This window comes from Harpia harpyja, chromosome 6 (genome assembly GCF_026419915.1).
Source record: "Harpia harpyja isolate bHarHar1 chromosome 6, bHarHar1 primary haplotype, whole genome shotgun sequence".
NCBI lineage: Eukaryota > Metazoa > Chordata > Aves > Accipitriformes > Accipitridae > Harpia > Harpia harpyja.
Genome location: NC_068945.1, coordinates 9509147 through 9529074, shown reverse-complemented (window position 1 = coordinate 9529074; position 19928 = coordinate 9509147). Strand labels below are relative to the sequence as shown.

Genomic DNA, 19928 nt, shown 5'->3' with positions numbered 1-19928 from the left:
CACTGCCATCCCTCTACAAATATTTAAGCAATAGAAACAGACAGTTTTGCAGACTTCCCACTTTATAATCCAGAGCCCAAGAACATAATTTTAATAACAGAAAGCTCATGAATGAAGCAGTGGACGCTAATCTCAGTCTGAGCCTGTGAAGTACAAGGTGAACCTATGATACTCATTGCTGATCATTCAATTCATATACAAATGCCTACAAAACAAAACCACTGTTCCTCAGCATGAGGCAGTATATGACAGTGACTTCTTACTACTAACTTACACAAAACCCAGTCCTTTCACCACTACCACAGAATCCCACTTGCAAGTGCAGAGCACGATGTCAAACCCAGGATATGTAATTATAGAAATCAGGAGGAAAATTATCTTGAATACCACTGACCTGATTCTTCCTATAGTCCTGTTGGGAATGTCTGAGAACCCTGTAACATAACCTTAAGATGTATTTGTATGGAGCGTATCTCTGGTCACCTAGGTCTTCAAGTCTCAGCATTGATCCTTCACCTTTGTCCTTAAAAGGAGCTTTGAGGATGCCAAATATCTGTTCAAAATCAAAAGCACTGAGAATGAAAATCAAACCCAGATTTTTGCTTAACTTACAGCAGTCAATGGAAATGTCCTCTGACAGGCTTTATCAACCAAAGTCAGAAGTGAATCACTGCAGTTATCTACATATGACTAAATACAAGTGGGGGCACAATCTCAGACATTACAGCTTTATGCATTTAGCTTTACATTTCCCACCAACTTGCTTGACATTGCTTTCTCTTTACTGCTATCCCCAATTTTAAAAATTGTTAGTTATGTGTCTTAACTTTGGATAAATTAAGGATGAAAAAGGAGGACAATACTGGCTACTGTCCAATTTCATCCTTTTCACCTTTTTTTTTTTTTTTATTTTAGTAGGCTACTTAAGGAGAATATTAATTTTGATTTACATGCAAGTTGGCCCTCATAAAAACAAAGTCAGGGGTCCATAAGGGCATTAGAATTTTTCCTATAAGGGGAATACTTGCAGGATTGGGACCATGTTGCAAGCTTGTTTCCAATTTCATCAACAATTTGCTATCAAATGTAGTCTTAAAAGTCATCAGAATCACATGAAACTAACAGTCATCAGACACAGCCCCTTGTGCTTCTGTCTGATTCACAGACCAAGAGGTGAGTCTTGACTAAGTAGTGTCGTATCTATCCAATCCAACTAGACACAAACCCAACATGGCATAAGCCAAGTTACCTAAAAATAACATTTTCTCAACTCACTCTCTCCTGCAATCTGTTTGTAAATACAAGCAAGTTATTAATACAATTATTAATACAGGACATACCTGAGCCAATATATTTTGTTCCCTCATTAATTTTTGTCGTTCCCGGTTTGGCTTGGTAATGACCACATCCAAAACTTCCTGCCCATTATTAGGCACATCAGCAACAAAAAAAATGAGATCTTCCAGTAACTTGGTTACAAACCTAGAATGAATAGACAAATCATTATTATATACAGTCATTCAACACTTGCTAGGATTCATTAAGAAAGAAAATCACCGTTTAGAACAAGCTTTACCTAGCACAATGGAGCTTCAATCACTGCAAAGTTAAGTTTAAGTTTGACATGTACTTAAGGATTCTAGACCTTGGTTCAGCAGAGGCTTAAATCCATCACAGGCATGTTTACCAAGGCATTAAACAACCAGAGGGGAAAAGGGAGAAAAATACAGGATGCTGGATTGGTGCAGAGTATTCAGAAATCCAAAATCTATACCAGCTGGCCTCAAGGCCCAGGAACAGCAGAAAGACACTCTTACGAAGCCTAGCAAGGATGTTTTTACTTTATCACGGACGTGGATCTGTAAAACAAGATGATGGACTCACTAGAGGAATAAAAACATCCTACCAGTAGACTATTTCCCTACTGACCCAAGAAACTATTGAAAAATGACTATATTTGTTTCACTCTTCACTACACAAAAGAAGATTTGGCAGAAGCAAGTGCTAAAAAGGACAGAGGCAGTAGTAATTCCTTCTCTCCTACCTTCCAAAAATGCAAAAAGAAAGAATACAAATGCAAATGCAAAAAGAAAGTGGTCATTGCCTCCTTTTTACTAACACACCTCACCAGGCACGCACAGACAGAAGTACGGATGCCCACAGGTTTCAGTGAATCTCCCTTAGAAGAACTAGCAATCTTTTACAAACAAAACCCAGCATGTCTCCTACCCTGGGGAAGCATCATCTGAATTTGGACAACATCCAGTCTATAATTACTAAACCTGTAGGCATGCTATGAAAGTGGCAGGAAGATGCCCAGTAGATTTTCAAAGTCATCTCTGGGAGCCAGACACAAAACAAAGCTTCCATTACCCACAAAAGGGCTGGGCTGTTTAACTAAACCCTCTGAGTGAGCTTTAGCTTTAAAAGTCTCAGCCCACTGGTGGAGAACAGCAAGGTCCCCCCCAACAGAAAAAGTAGAAAAGGCAGATGTAGGATGGAGCAACCAGGAATAAACTGTTGGGACCCCTACTTACCTAAGCAGGAAGGTGGTAAGACAGGGAAAAGAGTCTTTTTTCCCAAAGGAAATCACAGGAACAAACAAATAATGGCACTATTCTGAAACCACTCTGAAATGTTTTACATGTGTGTTGTACCAATCTGACAACTCTACAATTTGACAATACTGGGTTGCAGCAACACAGTGGTGCAAGGTTAACATAGGGATGTCACACCTTGATTATGTTGTATCCCTCTCTGGTTCAACTCAGTCATGAAATGGCCCATCAGCTTTTCAAGGCTGAGTACCAACACCCAAAGCCATTACAGGTCTGCCTGTTATGATGAAACCTCCATCTGATATTAAACCATCTGGTCTAATTGCTACTGACAACCAACAGCAAAAATTCCGTTTCATCACCAAAAATTAACATTTTGACCAAAAACCTGTATATAATGCATGGTGGAATAGAAGCTACAAATTAACACTGCCAGAGATGCTGTTTAATATTTAGTTTAACCACAGAGAGCTGAAAACAAATAGCCAACTACATCACTAGCAATGGCATATATTTGGCTACAATGCACAACAAAATCCCTTAATTTAGGGGTGGGTGTGAAGAACAGACATTCTAATAGCACTACAGCTGAAACATGGATGAATACAAAGGGTAAACACCAAAATGATGTAAAATATGAAAACAGAACAGGGAAAAATAGAAATAAGAAAGGAAAGGGACTATTGGGGCAGCTTCTCGGTCACTCTGAGACCTCCTTCTACTGCTCTCAGCATGAATGTGCGGTACAGTGAACTCCACGCAAATCAGAGTCCTGCCATGCTGCCCGCTGTATAGATGGCTTTCTTGCACATGAGAATCAAATGCAATGGACTTCATATCACAGCTCAGAAGTGGTTTATCAAAGGAAATTAAGACAAACACTTTGCATTTGCCCAGGGAGCTACCCATTTATTTATGTGGCCCGTGAGCTGGGGAAGCTCTGTTTACCCCCATTTTACAGATGAGATACACAGACCAGCCTGAGGTGCAGCAAGGATGCTCTGAGAGAGATGGAATCTAATTCCAGGCTAGCACTCTCAGCACTCAAGTGCCCTCTCCTGATTGCCTCTATGTCCACATGGATATTACTAACCTACCCGTTGCTGTGATGCCAAGATGTCGTGAGTAACCAAACACCAATTTAGGAAGGAAAAAAATAAAACTCACTAACCTCCTTTCATTCTGGGTTATTGTTCCATTCTCCAGCTTTTTAACAGTTGATGCTAGAACCTTGTTTGCATCATTGGCAAAGTCCAAGTCTCTGACCTCAGACAGAGGAACCGATACAATGGCAAAAGCTTCCTTGTCCTCTTTTGTTTGGCACGTCCCAATCTGCAATAGTTTTTGGTTTAATGTGTGTAAGCAATCCTCTTAGCGTTACCCTAATTATTATGTGTATTTTATATGTTAGAAGTGAGACCATCAGTAGAGAACTTCAGGAATGAGTTTGGGATTTCAACCCCAAGATATGTGTTTACCTTTAACATCACAGGCCTCTCTTCATCAGTATCTATTGGAATGCTGGTACTAGTGACCCAAGTGTTAGTGCATAAATGCCTCAGTCGGACATATGAGTTCCTAAAGGAGAACAAAGCAAACAGGTTAGATAGATCAGTCCTGAGCTAAAGTGGGCAAGGTGCGGTGCAAAGGAACACATGACCATGACATGAGACTTGAGGGCAGTCACACCAGCCACACGTAATAAAAGGGTGAGGGAGACCTAAAAGGTACTCCAGTACCCTTTTCCCTTGTCTCCTCCTTTCTCACCCAGCACAGAGCTGCAGAAAGAACAAACAGCATCTTGGGATTATGCAGAATGCTGTTTTTAAGTATTTATGTAAGCCTAGGAGCAAACTGTTCCTTAAAGAAAAAAATTAAAAAGGAAGGTGTTATAAAATCCCATCTGAATAGAAATATATATCATGAATAAAACCAATTCTTTTCTTATTATTTTTTTCTGCAGAGTAACAAACCCCTTCAAGCTGTCACAGGACAAAAGCCAGAAAGCAAAACTGACCATGGTTTCACAGCTTCACCATTATGATCTGCAAACCCGTGTTCCAGGGAGCAAGCATTTACAAGTACCAGTTCTCAACCGAAAATCAAGTGAACAAAGAGCAGACACGAGATTCTTCTAAATTCTTTCCATATGATAATCTGTGGCATTATCAAAGAGCAGAGCTGAGAAATCAATTACAATTTTTACTCTGAATTCTACTTTTTAAATATATTCACTGTGGTCTTCATTCACGCTGTCCCTTTCAAGCTGATGGGCTTTGAGTATTCAAGTAAGCAAATTATCTGGCAAAACTCAGCATAGCAAATACACTTCAAAACTGCATACATCAGTATTTGCAGGTACCCAGCTTTAAAATCCACCCTCGTAACAACTAGCCCCAAGTGTCTTCATGCCCATTCAGTCACAACCAGCACCCTCTGACTTTTCTAGCCAATCACAGCTAAGCAACACAGTTGAAATTTCAAATATTCACAATTAAAACCCAGAAGCCAACTGCTGACTCATTTGAATAACAACTGTGTCCAATGGCACCGTGATCTGTGAGGGAAACAGAAGCCCAGTTCACCATACACGTTATTTTGTTGGGAACAATTCAGTTAGGTCTACTAGCCGTACAGTTTTTTTTCAAACAGTGCACAGGGCTCCATTCTGTCCTCATATATATCTGTGCAATATTTGGCCCATTTTTTTTCTCTTCACAGACTCTCTTTAAGTGTCACTTGTTTTATCCTTATAATTATTTTACCCAGTCACAGCAGCAGTATCATGTTTTATACATCCCTTGTTTATCCATGAACACTCCTCAAATTTTAACTGAAGGATAATACTTGCTTGTGTTTGATTTTTTCTGCTTTACTCACCAGCATAATGCTAGGAAGAAACCCTGTCAATGCAGCACTATTTTTTGCCTTTTTTTTTTTTTTTTTTTTACCTTGGAACCAGGCAATCAGCTCTCTGAAGAGTGGTGGCATCCAGTTCAAAGAGAGATGCGATGTCATTTCCATGTGGCACAGAGACCAAAGTATACATAATCTTCTCCCCTGCTTGGCGTTTCTTCTTTGAAGCAGGAAGGTCGCCGTCTCTCTGCTGATTAGGCACAAGGGTTATTTGCTTGCATCAGGGCCTGTTATAAATTCTCCAATTACCTTGCGGAGAAGTAATACATCTGAATTGTACTTTTTGGGGTTTTTTTTTTACATTCTAGTAAGAACGTACCAGGACTGGCTTTGGAGTGTGTAACACAAAGGATGCACTTTGCCCCAGGCACGTGGGGTCTCAGACAGTCATTATAACAACAGCAGGTCACAAGCTACAGAGAGACACCAGTACTGTATACATTATTACTTGACACCTACAACTTCAAAAAAACCTGCGGTAGTTGCAGACCCTTTACTCCCAACAGATGTAACTACACAGTGCTGGTTTGGAAAGGGCCAAAGTTAGAAGAAAAGAACTAATGAAAATTGGATTTTTTAAAAGGAGGAAGGGGATTAAAAAAGTAAGCAATTTGCCTAAATCCACTGTTGTTTTATTTGGTTGCTCATTTTTTCCTCTCATATGGTCAGAATCACAGCAGCCCACTTTCCAAACAGCAAGAGCCAGAATATCTGCTCCACTAAGATCAACTTGTCAGTGGAAGGGGGACACACAAAGCATCAGCTAGATTGCATTAAAAATCTTAGCACAGGTTGATAACACATTGGAAGCTGGATCCAACATAGGTCTGAGTTTGCCCACTGCAACTGGAGAAGTTTGTTCCCTTCGAGGAGCCTAGCTTTCAAGTGACAGATTTACAAAGTTGTGTTGGTGCCTCAAAAGAGGTGTGCGAATCTAAGCTGGTGATCCTTCTCCCACCACCTGCTGAAAAATCCATGGGAATTTTGTGACCCTGCATCACTAAGCAGCTATCTTCACCTTTAGTTACCTACATACCTTTGCCTTCACAGACTCCAAATGCTACCTTCCCTAAGCACATATCTTTGCTTGAAGGAGTAATTCGGAGTCTGTGCCCGTAACCATGCAGCAAACAAAGGAATTACTGGCATAAGTAAAAGCTGCTCCTCTGGGGTGTTGAGTTACACATATTACAAAAGACTAATAACCAATTAAGAGACTGGCAGCCCAGGGCCCTTCACGTACACAAAATATATCACGGAGGGAGAGGAAGAAAGGAATGAAGAAAGCCAAGAGAAAAATCAAACACTGGAAACCTGAAATACTATTATAATGATTTATAATGCGCCACTAGGGAAGAGATGTACAAAGCAATATAAAGAGGTTAGGCTGTACTCAGTTTGCATTAGTACCTTGATTAAAACCAAACTGTAAGGGATAATCAAGGGCAAAGCTTTGATTATTCATATTGCCAATTGAGATTAAGCAACAAAATCAAGGATGAGTGAAACTACATAAGAAATCATCTTATTTCAAGGCACTTTTTGAATCCTTCCAAAACATCCGTTTTTTCATTATTAAGCCTAAAAAATGCCAGCTTTCTATTCCATTACTTCTAGCAAGGACAGAGACAATAGGAAAAAAACAGGAAGAAATCCTCTCAGAAGTTTTTCTTAGGCTCATCGAGTCATTATTGTCACTCATTTTTGAGAGGAAGGCTTGCAGAGATGAAAGACAACCATCTCACGCAAGAGTAAACTCATCTGGCAGTCCTCACACCCTACCATATCCCACACCCAAAAAATATTAAACAAAATCGCACAAAATACTTAACCTGTATGTGAGGATTGACGCTAATAGCAAAATTTTTTGTGATTTCCATACACATTTTGTTTTACATACTCAGGATGACACCCAGACTGGAAAGGCTGGCAAACTATAAGAGAATCCTCTCAACAGCTTAATAGGTGTGAGTTAGAATCTAACATCAAATGAAAATCTAATTCCTAAATTTCCAATCAAAATGGAAAACTGGAAAACCAGTTTAAAATTCAAGAGGTCTGTAAAGGGGTGAGTAGCACAGGATAGTTTAGAACAGCATCCAGACTTTTTGGTATTTCCCATAACTGACATTCAAATCTAGTTAGGGTTTCCCAGAAACTACCCACTCTACTATAATTTCCAAACTGAAAAGACTGGTATAGAAAAAGGCAGGACACTTCATAATTTTATACATTTTTTTTTCCCTGGGGCTCTGGGAAAAATACAGACCAAAATATGAAACCCTATTCTACTCTGCGTTATGAAGCTTTTTTATACTCACTCATGACATAATGTCTGACCATCCCCAATAGGTCATTATGCACACGTGCAGGTTTCTATGACAGGAGGCAAAGTCAAAGGCAGATCTTCTGTGCTTTCGTAGTTCACGCTAACCATTAGCTCTGTGGAGAAGTTAATCCTGCAGTTTGGGGCTGACTCCACCCATTCACTAGTCTCCCCAACAATTGTATAGATGCAGTTGAGCAATGGAGCTGGCTCATGAGGCCTAAATCCCGCCAACCAGGCTTAGTCGCTGTCAAGTCAGACCTGGCATATGAACAAGAGCTGGTTTTTAGTCTAAAAAGAAAGTCCACATCAACAAAGGGCGAGACAGTGTCTGCAACACTGCTAACTGCAATGCAAAGCTTAGCTGAGCGAAGTCAGACCTGCACAAGAGCTGTACAGTAGTTCCAGATTGGACTCCAGCACAAAACTCAGAACTTTCCTTATAATGTTATTTTAGTATCTCTGACACACCTCACAACCCAACCTGGATTATAAGTGTTAAGCACTAGTCATGGAAAAAAACATGTAACAAGAAGTGACCCTCAGTTTGACAGTTCTGAAAACAACTTACATACATGGAGTGCATGAGAGAGCAATACTGTTGTTACATACGAACATACATGGATTTATATTTATGTCTGAATTTATGTCTGAGTGCATGTGCACATGCCTCTGTGTGAGAGAGAGAGAGAATGCATACACTTGCACACAGAAAGTTTCTTATGATTAATTCAATTTAGTAAGCAGTCATCAGAATCTGCACTTAACCTAGCCATTATTGAATGAGCAGATGAGTCTACATGAGGACGTGGAAAGAAGTGAAAGTATCAGACTATTTCAAATTAATGAGACAATATCATCAGCTCAGGAGAAGCACTGCATTCCTAAGCAGATGAAAACAAGATGACATTTGCTCAGCTAAGAAACTGGCACACAAGCAGATGCAGCCAGCAAAACCAGATTCAACGAAGAGAAGGGAGGAAAAGAACTGTAAAGGGAGTCAAATGTAGAGAGAAGAAAATTCAATTTAAAGCAGTACGAAGAGGAAGCCAATGAACAGTTTCCGAGATGTTGGTGATGTGGTCAGTGACAGCCAAGGAAAGCACTCCCAAGACTTCTTTAAAAAAAAACTACCAGGTGAATTACATGCTAGGAGTATAGAGAAGAAGTGCAAGAACGGTGGGTAAAACAATACTAGCAAATAGTAAATTCACTGAGAAAAAAAATAGTTTTCATTGTCCAATACTACTGGCAAACCAGTGACAGGCTGTTGCAAGTCAAATCAGATACATATCCAAGGCGAAGAAGGTGGAATCACCTCACTCTGTCGTGCACTGGTTAAATCGCTCACAAGGATGAAGGAAACACACATTCAGCTCCTCTTCTGCCTGGCAGGAGTTGGACCTAGACCTCCAGAAAGAATGACCCGGTCCAAATACCAGGTGGTACAAAGAGCAGAGTCAGCCCCCTCTGCCTAACAAAATCGAAGTGTCCACTCGATGAGAGGGCTGTTAAGCCCCAGTCACCAGCCTCATTCTGCAGCAGTAAAGCAAGGCACGCTACTCACATGCACAACAGGACTTTGCCAGGAGGGGGAACTGAACATACCCCTACCATACACCCAGCGACCAGGGCACTCTTCCACGAGGGACTTGTCTAGGAAGGCAAAGGCTGAGAGTTCAAAAAAGGAGTCCTATTTAGTGAAAACAAACAGCCATTTTGGTGAGGAGTGGAAATACTGATCCAGGCTCACAGCAAAGTCCATAGCTCCTGGGCTACCACCACGGATCTGCAGTGCATCATACTGATTTAAAAAGAAGCTTAAAAAAACCCAATGCAGACACAACATGGTATTTGCAATTTGAAGGGCAAATGTAACTGGAGACAAATCCCATATTGTAATCAGAGACAAAACAATCAGTACAATCAGATTTGTCTTTCTTAAGACTTGTAGCCCAGCAGATAACCCTTCTTCACAGCTCTTAATATAACGTGCTAGTAATTGTGACCTATCCCAAATCCCCATTATTCTCTTCAACTGGGTATCATACCTAAAATTCAGGAGATTTACATGGAGTTTTGCTTATGGAGGGGCCTTCCTTTCAACTGCAAAAAGCAATACAAAAACATGACAGACCTGAAATACCTTTTCTTTTAGAAACCAAATCTACAATTCCAATTGGTAAAGACACCTCTTGTGGCAGAGAGACAGACAAGGATAATGCCCTGCTCCTGAATGAATACATTAAGCTGCACTACAGATTTCAGCAGAAATTAAATTTAATAGCAGCAGAGTTCTGAAAATGCCTGTTAAATCCAGTACAATGTGGTATTTCAATGTTAACCCAGTTTAGGAGGCTCTTACAAAACCAGCATTTTCAGAGAGCGGTAATGTGAGCAGAACTCCATAGGTTAGACGATTTAAAAAATCCTATATGAAAAGAAAGTCGAGTATATTAATGGCCAGCCTTGCTCCTGCATGTTACAGAGCCCTGGCAGACAGCACAGCAGTTAGCCTCCTATAACACCTTCACTGTTGACTCATTTGTGAGTCATCGCATTTTTAGCAGAGACATCACGTTGCAATTCTGTTGTTAGGAGCCAGAGACATTCTGTAAGAAACAATGTATGCGTTTTCAGAGCTGATTCAGACCTGTGTGCAGCAGCAGAATAATAATAATGTGCCGGCATCTGTGTCTCCCCTTCTCCCCCCAGCCTCTCAAGTGGTCTGACTACTGGCTTTATATAAGCAGAGACACTGCCATTTTAAAGCTGATGATTTTTCTTTTCCTTTTTTAGATGTTTTTCAGATTGCTTATTGCCAGGTTAATTCCTAACCAAGCCTTTAAAAAAACCCAATGAATTCCCCAAGCCTATTCTACTTCTTTAAACTGCACCACCTGTGTCCCACATTATAAAATTTTAATTAAACAAACTTAGTTACTGGAAGGTAAAATAAAATTACTTTAAAAAATTATTTACAGTGTTTATCTGAAAAAAATTCAGCTGGGTTGGAAGCAAGAAAGAAAACTTTGAATTGCAGAGTTGTTTGGAATTCATAAATATAGACAAACAGAAGTCAAAGGAGATACATCAAATTGCACGTAGAAGTCCATGGTAGAACTGTCCAACTTCTTTACAAGAAAAGTAAATGCATACCAGTCTTAATCCTAAGAAAAATCTGAACAATAAAAGCCAGTTTAGAACTGGTTAGGATTAGCACTCTCATGAAAATGCAGACAAATGGACTTAAGGTACCTATCCAAAGACAGCCTTTAATACAAAGGCACTAACAAATGCCAGGTTGCCAGCTGTTCTTGACATTTCCCCAATGTTTATAGCGTTCTTCTGGATGCTGTACATTTCTGTGATTAGAAATAATAGACTACTTTGCAGCATAAAATACACCAATTTTGGATTTAACGGGAGTTGTAACACAGAGCACTGCATTTTGATGCATGATACACTACAATCTCCTAGACTTCAAAAGATGAAGAAGCCTTTTTTTGATAAGGCCTTTAAATCACAAAAAGGTCTTCCCATTTAAAAAAAAAATTCTCTGGAGTCTAGATGTGAGAAAAATATGTATAAAGAATATTAATCAACTCATTGTAAGGCCAAATTTTACCAGAAATAAAAGCAGTGTTTCACAAGACGATTTGGCTGGATTCTCAAGAAGCAGCCCATAAATGAGCAATGAACCGCAGTCCAAATGTAGCTTTAATGCTTGGGAACAAAAGTCCTAGTGACTTCCAGTAATATTTATGTTCTCCGGAGCCAAAACCCTTTCAGACTTTTGAGTCACTTAAGGCAAGGCAGAAAAGATGCACTTAGAACCTAGATGCCTATGCCCACTACTGCACCACAGAAAATCCTTCTCCATTGCTGCTTCCTAAAATTCAGTTGCCTAAGCAACTGTGATCAGGACTTGTAAACCAGACAGTGAACATGCACAAGAAGCCCTATCACACATTTAGGAGTTAAGGGTTGGCATGAAATGCACAGATGGCTGTGCCACCTTTAAAACCCAGACGACAGAGAAGGAGCTGGTACCCTTTTATCCAACAGACTAGCAGAGAAAAGAAAAACACAGGGTGCAGGCTCAGTTTCTTCCTTCAGTTGAAAAGATTCAAGTATGCACCTCCCATTTCCCTGCTACTCAGACTTCAAATTTTGCCTGGGGTAGGTCCACTTCCACCTCCCCCTCTAGAGCAGATTTACTTCATGGGCAGTATTTCAAAATTAGTTGCTTCAAAAGATGAAAAAGAAGATTCCTTTCCAGTGAATCAGTTAGGCAGTCACCTGGCAGAAGAAACACTAGATGAAAACCACAAAGCAAAGAAAGCATGTGTGCTCTAGGTTATATGCATATTGGATACAAGACCGACATAGCTAGCCCTTAAAAAACTCCAATTATTGTAAGATTCTTGTACTTTTAAGGGATAATTCAAAACACTGCACCATTGTAACATAAAAGAAATTTCTGCACAGGGATGTGAAGCTTTTCTGCTCAGTTGCTCAAGGCCAGAATGAAGGCTTAAAATAGCCATTGCTGACTCATGCTATTACCAACAAGACTATAAAGGGGTGAAGAATCCAAATGCATTTCTACCATGCTAAAAGGGCCTGTAGGCTTGGATTTACATGGAGGTGTTACCAAATGTTGTTAGGAGTTCTTCACAAAACATTTTTCATAAGAAAGTGCTGACTGCATAAACTAAAATTTCCATCAGTTTTGATCATCAATCAGTTTTGATTAAATTTTCATTGAAAGTATTTGTCTAATGTGATTTATGTGGTCCAGGTTTTTAGTTGAAACCAATACCCGGGAGGATTAAGCCAAACTGTTAGAGAAGTCACCTTCAACATTCATGTTCAGATTACTCTTGTGCCTTCTTCATCACCCAGTCCAGGAAATATTTAACTATTTAGATGAACTGGAATTGCTACAACTGGAAACCCTATACTATATCTAAATTAGTATAATGTGGTACAATAGCATTGGATCCTTGGTGACGAGGGCCTAACATCTACCCTATACACGTTTTCATAGGTCTTACTTCAGACTACCTGTAGTCTGGTTTGTGAAAGATCGGAGCACAGTAGATACATTCCAGGGGTGTGTGTATCTTTTTACTTTCATCCAACAGAATACAAGTTTACATGCTCTGAGATTGCTCTGCAAAGTGAATTGGAGTGTCTTAAATAGGGAATAATCTGGAGATTTGATTCAGAAGTGCCATCATGATGTGAACTACAACATTAATGCAGATGCATGTCTTGCAAGACGAGCTCTACGGTTCACAAAGCAAGAGCATGAACCAAAGCATTTCCAAGTAAGCACCCTACTCATTGGGGTATTCTAGAACTTATCTTGATTTCCGTTTGAAAGCTCCAAGGGCTTCAAGTGTCATTCCAATACAAAAGAGAAACAACTGTTGGAACTCCCGTATTTTCATGAGAAAGAATTCTCATTTCTCTGGACAGCTTAGCTGTTATTGCTATATTAGCATTAATACCAAATACCAGGGCAGATGGAAAACCAATGTTGCCAACTCCTAGAAAAATCTCCATTTTGATTAGAACTGCAGTCCTGAAGGCATGTGATTATGTAAGAATAATCTTGGCTTTCATTTTATGAAAAATAAAGAATTCTTCCCCATGCAGAGAAAAACTTGAAAATGTGTCCTCTAAAAGAACAAAAGCCAGAAGACAAACAGCAAGAAATTAAACTGAATTTTTTTGAAGAAGATCTCAGCATTTTCAAGGCAATCTCATGAATCTGATGGAGGAGTGACTCTTTTTTGGACTATTTGTTGTCTCAGTAACAGTAAGGTTCCCCCAGGATTTTAACTCCACTTCCTTCACACGTTACAAACTACAACATGTCTGGCCTTGCCTCGTTAATTAAAATTAGCGAGCATGCTCTTGACATTGTACAAGGCAAAGGCTGTTGCCTCCTTGGCAAAGGGCATAAGGCCTTTGTCCAACCCATGAAGGGTTTGTCCAACCTGCAGCAAGGACAGCTTGGATCCTTACAAAGATATCATGATAGAGTTGCCTGAAGTGTGGCAGGGCTCAGGCTAAGCTTGTGCCTGAATATCTACTTGCATGTATTCAATACAAGCAATAAAAAGAGTCTCAGCATGTTCTTAGATTTAGAGCCACGCTTGACTGATAAACATGCCCCAAGGGGGCTTGTCTCCACTAGCAGAGCCTCCAAATTGGTATTGGCACATAAGTAACCAGACTTGCTTGTCCCTGGTTTTCTTGCTAAAGAGGGTGGTGGGTTTTGCCATGAAGTAATACATCTAATTTGAGAAGAATTAATACATTTCATATCTGCAGTCACCAAGCAGAACAGCTTCCAACTAATGTCAATTTGATGCAGAATTTGAGTAAGTTTCCTACCGTTTGCCTTAACGTGAGGGAAAACTTCCTGTAATACCAGTTCTGAGTTGCACCCTAGCTTACACAGATACAGAAAATAATCCCAGCGGCTGTAACATGTAAGTAAAAGGAAAGCTATGAAGGACTTTCATATGTTGGGCTGTATTGGGTTAAGGATACAGTATTTCCCAGATTATATGCAACATATAAATTCCACTTACCAAAGCTTTTCCTTCATTATTACCTTCTGGATAGTGTGGGTTAAGCTGGAAAAGAAAAGAAGTCAAATACTATCTTGATAGCTTTTAGACATTTCAGAACTGGGGGGAGAAGGTTTGGTTCAGTTCTGTATTATGTATCCACCCTGCAAAAGGACAGTGGAGTATTTAGAAGCAGTACGAGAACGAGAGTATAAGAATTACCGATTAAATTTCTGACTTAACTGCATCTTGCAATCAAGTTGTTAACTCAAGAGAGAAATCTCAAATAACCAAAACCACAAAGAATGATGAAGAAAGCACAGATAGTTACTAATCTAAACACAGCCAGTTACAGTCACCCACACACATACACATGCAACCACTTCCAGGATTGACCTTGAGCAGATATATTGAGACAAAAACTAACGTGCTTCATGTCTGCTGAGATTTTACAGGAAGACAGCGAACTCAGAATAAACACATCTTTGAAAGAGGAATGGCAATGCCACTATAGACAAGTGCTTAATTACCTTGTGATTCTATTTAACCATTATTAATGGGGCTAATATTTTCTATGTCATGTCAGGATTATCAAGAATTAATTAATAACTAAAGTAGTATGAGAAGCTTGGATGAAAGACACTGTATAATAGCAAGTGTGAAGTATTACTATTTAACAGCACTTAATATGATTTTACTTTTGACAAGGGAAATATGTAGACTAGAAGATGAGGGATTATGTAGGCAGGTATATACTCAAGTAAACAAACACACATACACCCACACACTGGCTGCACATGAAACCTTTCAAGATTTGACTTACATGATGAAACTATTTTGCCTCAGTATTTACCATATACCCTGACACTGGATATGCTGTCAAAGCATTGAAAATGCTGAAGTGAAATTATTAGTTATATAAGGTAATTTAGTTCTTAAGCAACGACAGCATGTACATATCTTTCGGATAAGTACAGTCATTTTCTTGGCTTGAATTTGGCATTACCAGTGTGGAAGAGCCAGAAATGAATTGCACAGGGCAAGCTGAACGAATCCCAGTAAAACTTTTCAATATCACATCATCATACATCTAACATTACACAGACAACTAATGTGAAGAGTTTTTATTAAGTTTATAAGGTTCTTATTAATACTATATCATTTATATCCCTTTACCCAAACAAGCCAGCTCCTCTCCACATCATGAGCTCCGACTCCCACCTACTTCTGTTATACAGCAATAGGAATGGGAGATGAACACTGAACAACAGACAACTAGAAGTTATACATATATACATACATGTATGTGTACATGTATATGTAACTGTTTTCAGATAGTTTTGGTTTCTTCCTAAGTTCTCACACTTCTTTCAGCGTTCCATTTGTTCACCTGACACCTTAAAAAATTCTAGTTGCCCATTCTAACAGTGAAGCTGAGCTCTCTACCTTTGGTCCTCCATCAAGAACGGAGAAATCACGCAGTGCTCCTTAGTCACAGCCACACACAGTGGCCTTTCAGCACAGGTGCAGAGAAGGTACAGAAAGGCTAAATTCTATCCTACCTTCAGATTCTGCTGGTTGTAAGCAAGCAAGAAAAAGTCTGGGTCATCTCAGGTTTGTCACTAGACTCAGCACAGAGAACCACGTACTGAGGACTAGATCTTCAAATGGAATAAATCTGTAATGTTTCACTGAAGGGCCTGAGTGAATACACTTGTCTACCCAGTATGAATTGGGCCTTGATTTCTGCTATTCTTCAGCTGTTTGCTTTCAACATGATGCTTTAAAAAAAAAATAGCAACAACAGGAGAAACTAGGAAAATCTCTCTCCCACGCCACTTCTTGCCTACTTTAAAAATGACTAAACAGATTGCCCTCAAATTTCCAAAATAGTTCACTTGTGGACTGAGGCTGAGGGAGACAGAAGGCTCAACTGAAAAATTAAGTACATCCTTAATGATGGTTTTTCTTGACCCACTGTAACAGAAATAATAAAACTAAAAGGATGATGTTTAGAGAAAGTTTTGAGATGCTGACGTTAAACCGTGAACATGACAGAATGCAGTTTTAGGGCTGACGTTCACGGCCCCATTTTCAGCTGTGCTGAGCAGCTGCCACTTTCATTTTCATTTCAGCTGCAGTTGGTGCTGAGCATCTCTGAAAATCAGACTATTAGCTATTATCCTATACTATATTCTCCAGGTAGAGGGGCATAAATCATGTAGTGTTGTATGTCATATTAGACCTGTTCTGACTCCTTTTCAATATCCAAGTACAGCAGAATGAGCTAAGGACACAGTGACAGTCTTAACACTCCAAACTCTATTGCTTCTTCTGATTTATGCAAGATAACTTCCATGTTCTTCAATAAGCTTCCAAAACAAAAGAATCCTTGAAAATAACATTAATAATTTTTTCCTTGTTGCTAATGAAGTCAAGTAAAATTCTTCGCAGGTGTTTAGAAAGTAAGAATACTATGTTAAAATGGACCCCATTAAAGCTCAACAGTCTTCAAGATTTTTTGTGTCACTGGATGTGTTGAAGTTGCAATGTTACTGAAGTGTAGCTGAAATACAGTACTGCATATTTCTGTAAAACACCACTGGAAGGTGCACACAGTCAATACACAGCAAGAACACAATGCACTGTAAACTGCAGAACTCAAGCAACTGTGATTGTATGAATTGTTATTGTAATAGCTTCATTATATGTTATTTTTTTGCAGTATATCTCCAACAGCTCATTTTCCAATGCAGAATAATCCAGAAATTCTAATCCTCCACTGCTTGTTTTTCAACAAACTTAGGTAAAGCCATTTTTTACCTTTCCATGGATGTAAGACAAAAAGGTATAACAAAATGAAAGTTCAGCTTCCTCATAGCTGAAAACTAAACAATATCAAACACCTTGAAACTCATTTCATATTATGGCAAGCTCATGAGACTCACCATAATATCCCAACACTCACCCATTACGTAAGGCCACACAACCTAACCACCTGAGTAAATGGCAATCACTATATGGTGGTAAGGGAGGTGCAATCTACATCAAGTAACACAGACTGCATTAGTAGAGAACAACTAGGGAAGGACAAAGGAGAATTCACATCGGTGAAGTGGTGAACTGGCCACCTGATAGTAGTTGCGCTCATCCTTCACTCCACCACCACGTAGAAGGGCAGCTCTATTGTGGGAATTTTGCAGTTGAGCAAGGCTAAGGTAATCAGCTCTCACAGCTCCAGTGACAATGATTTATGACACGACAGACACTTCATCTTTTTCAGTTGCTTATACATATGAACCCAGACCCAACTCTACACATTCTCCAGCCTACATAAAATCTCCTAAACTCCAGGAAACAGGGCTACCATATCAACTTTTCTTTCACATCACAGCACCATGGAAGACATTACGGTTTTACACACACAGGCTAACAGTGCACACTGACTTAGGTGCTGCATGAGCTTTTCCTTATGCCAAGGCCATATCAACAGGTTAAGTACCACTGTACCTGCAAATGCAATTTGCACAATATAGTTCACAGGAAGTACCTGGGACCTCAACTTGTCTTGGTATCTGAATCTGCTGGGGAGAAGAGAGCTTGTAAGCAGACTAGCAAACTTGTCAGCAGACAAGGACAGTCAATATCATGAGAAGGCCACCACCACACAAGATCATATTTTTAAACGCTAAAATCATTGACTATATTGGGGTTTATAGAAAGATTTGCAACTACAGAGAAGATAATACATTATTTTAAATCTGAACAGAACTAGCATTTACTTGCACTCTTTTGTAAGAAGCCAAATTCCCAACTCATGATCCACACAGGGTATCTGAGAGACCCTGAAAGTCAGGGTCAGCATTGCAGGTGGTCCTCCTGGGTGTATAAAAATTGATGTCTCTTTGACAGATTTCAGGCTCAGCCTTTGCACGTGGTGGTATGTAAAAAGAGTAGATGTATGAATGCATACATATACTAATATACTCACCAGAAGTAGCACCAGAAGGCCCTCAGTAGAGAGTATGTGTGACAAACACATAATAGAAGCCAGCTTTTACAGGTGGAAAACTGAGGTAAAGACAAAGCCTTTAACTCTTTCTGGTTACAATTATTTGGAAGGGCAAGGAATCTCATTCCTGAATTTTTGCCTAGTACCCTCACAAAGTGATCATCCTCCTGTAGAGTCTGCATAGTAGGAAGACAACTTTTGTCTACGCGTGTTACTTCTGGTATTTGGTGCTCAGAGAATGCAAGTGCCCTGCTAATCCTGAAAGGTATTCTGCTAGATTGAGTGCCAGAAGTTCCAGGCTCTGTCATCTCCACTGATGACGTCTCTACTGATTAAAGCTAGTCAAAGTTGTATCTTAAATTTTTCAATACATAAGACTTCACAGCGCATAATCTCCTGAGGTTCCATGATTGAGCAGAACAACTTCTCACTAACAAGTTATTCCTGCCTTTAATTTTATTTTCGCATCTTCATGTAGTAAGACATGCTTTACAGTCCAACAACTGAATCATAAATCTCAGTCCATACTGCGGACAAACAGTTTGGAATTTCACATTTATACTGAATGCTGCTTTCTTGGAGGAATGCAAGGGAAGTATCCAAACAGCCTATTTTTGGATACTTAATTAAGAAGGAGAGAGAGGAGTTTGGGGAAAGAAACACCCATGCTTATTTTAATCAAATTTTGTTGACTAGGTAAAGGATATTTAAAATATCTTGTCAGGAAAAGAATTAGATTGCCAAATTTCAGCTAAATGAGCATTTTAATGACTTTGTTAATACCTGCATTTATGAAGGAAACCCTGACAAACAAAGAATAAAAGGATCTAATTCAACACACGTAAACAGTTTCCATTTCATTTGATAACCAGCCTGTTAACGCACAGCCTGTTACCCAATCAACAAGGACAAGTGTTTCAGTGAAAAAAAGCCAGCACAAAAGAAAAAAAAATCCACTTCTCAAACCTTGCATCTTCATTAGGCTTGCTTTGTTCTTTGTTAATGTCATACTGATTAGCTTTCGATAAATCCAAAGGACTTTTGCACAATTTCAAAGACTCAAGTGGTATTCAAAGGACTTTTGCCATGGTATTAACTTGCCGGAGAAGGACTGGCAACAACTCTACCTCGATAAACCCCATTCAACACAGCCACAGCATCGGCACGAAGTTCCTGATAATCATCATCTGAGGAAAGTTTAAAATCTTAAAAAGCGTTTTATTTCAGGATTGTATTTTGCTGCTGTTTTGCTTATGAGCCATGTCTTAGCAGATTAGATGAGTTTCCAGGGAGCGCTGGGAGAGCTGAATCTTTTTGTCTGCTTCAGATCCCCCATGTGGCACAGGCAGCCTGAGGTGGACGGGAACAGCCACCCCTGCGTGGGGGAACTATCTGCTAGTCAAAAACAGGAGTGAGAATCACCTCCAACACTTTCCTGTCCCAATTATTCACCCTTGTCATAAGAAGAAAGGATAGGTTATTTGATGGCATTTTTAGCTGCTGTATAAGCAATGGCAGACCAGTGC

At 39.6% G+C, this 19928-nt stretch overlaps 1 protein-coding gene across 3 annotated transcripts in view; it reads right to left on the bottom strand.

Moving 5' to 3' along the window:
* The window catches only part of ITPR2 (inositol 1,4,5-trisphosphate receptor type 2), a 285893-nt gene that overhangs the window by 187246 nt on the left and 78719 nt on the right, over positions 1–19928 (bottom strand). For all 3 annotated transcript variants that reach the window (XM_052790972.1, XM_052790971.1, XM_052790973.1), the window contains 6 exons: positions 14412–14456; positions 5510–5664; positions 4037–4136; positions 3730–3890; positions 1341–1482; positions 395–553 (listed from right to left, as the gene is read on the bottom strand). In XM_052790972.1, coding sequence (XP_052646932.1) covers positions 395–553; positions 1341–1482; positions 3730–3890; positions 4037–4136; positions 5510–5664; positions 14412–14456 — 762 coding nt within the window. The remainder of the gene's footprint in view (positions 1–394; positions 554–1340; positions 1483–3729; positions 3891–4036; positions 4137–5509; positions 5665–14411; positions 14457–19928) is intronic.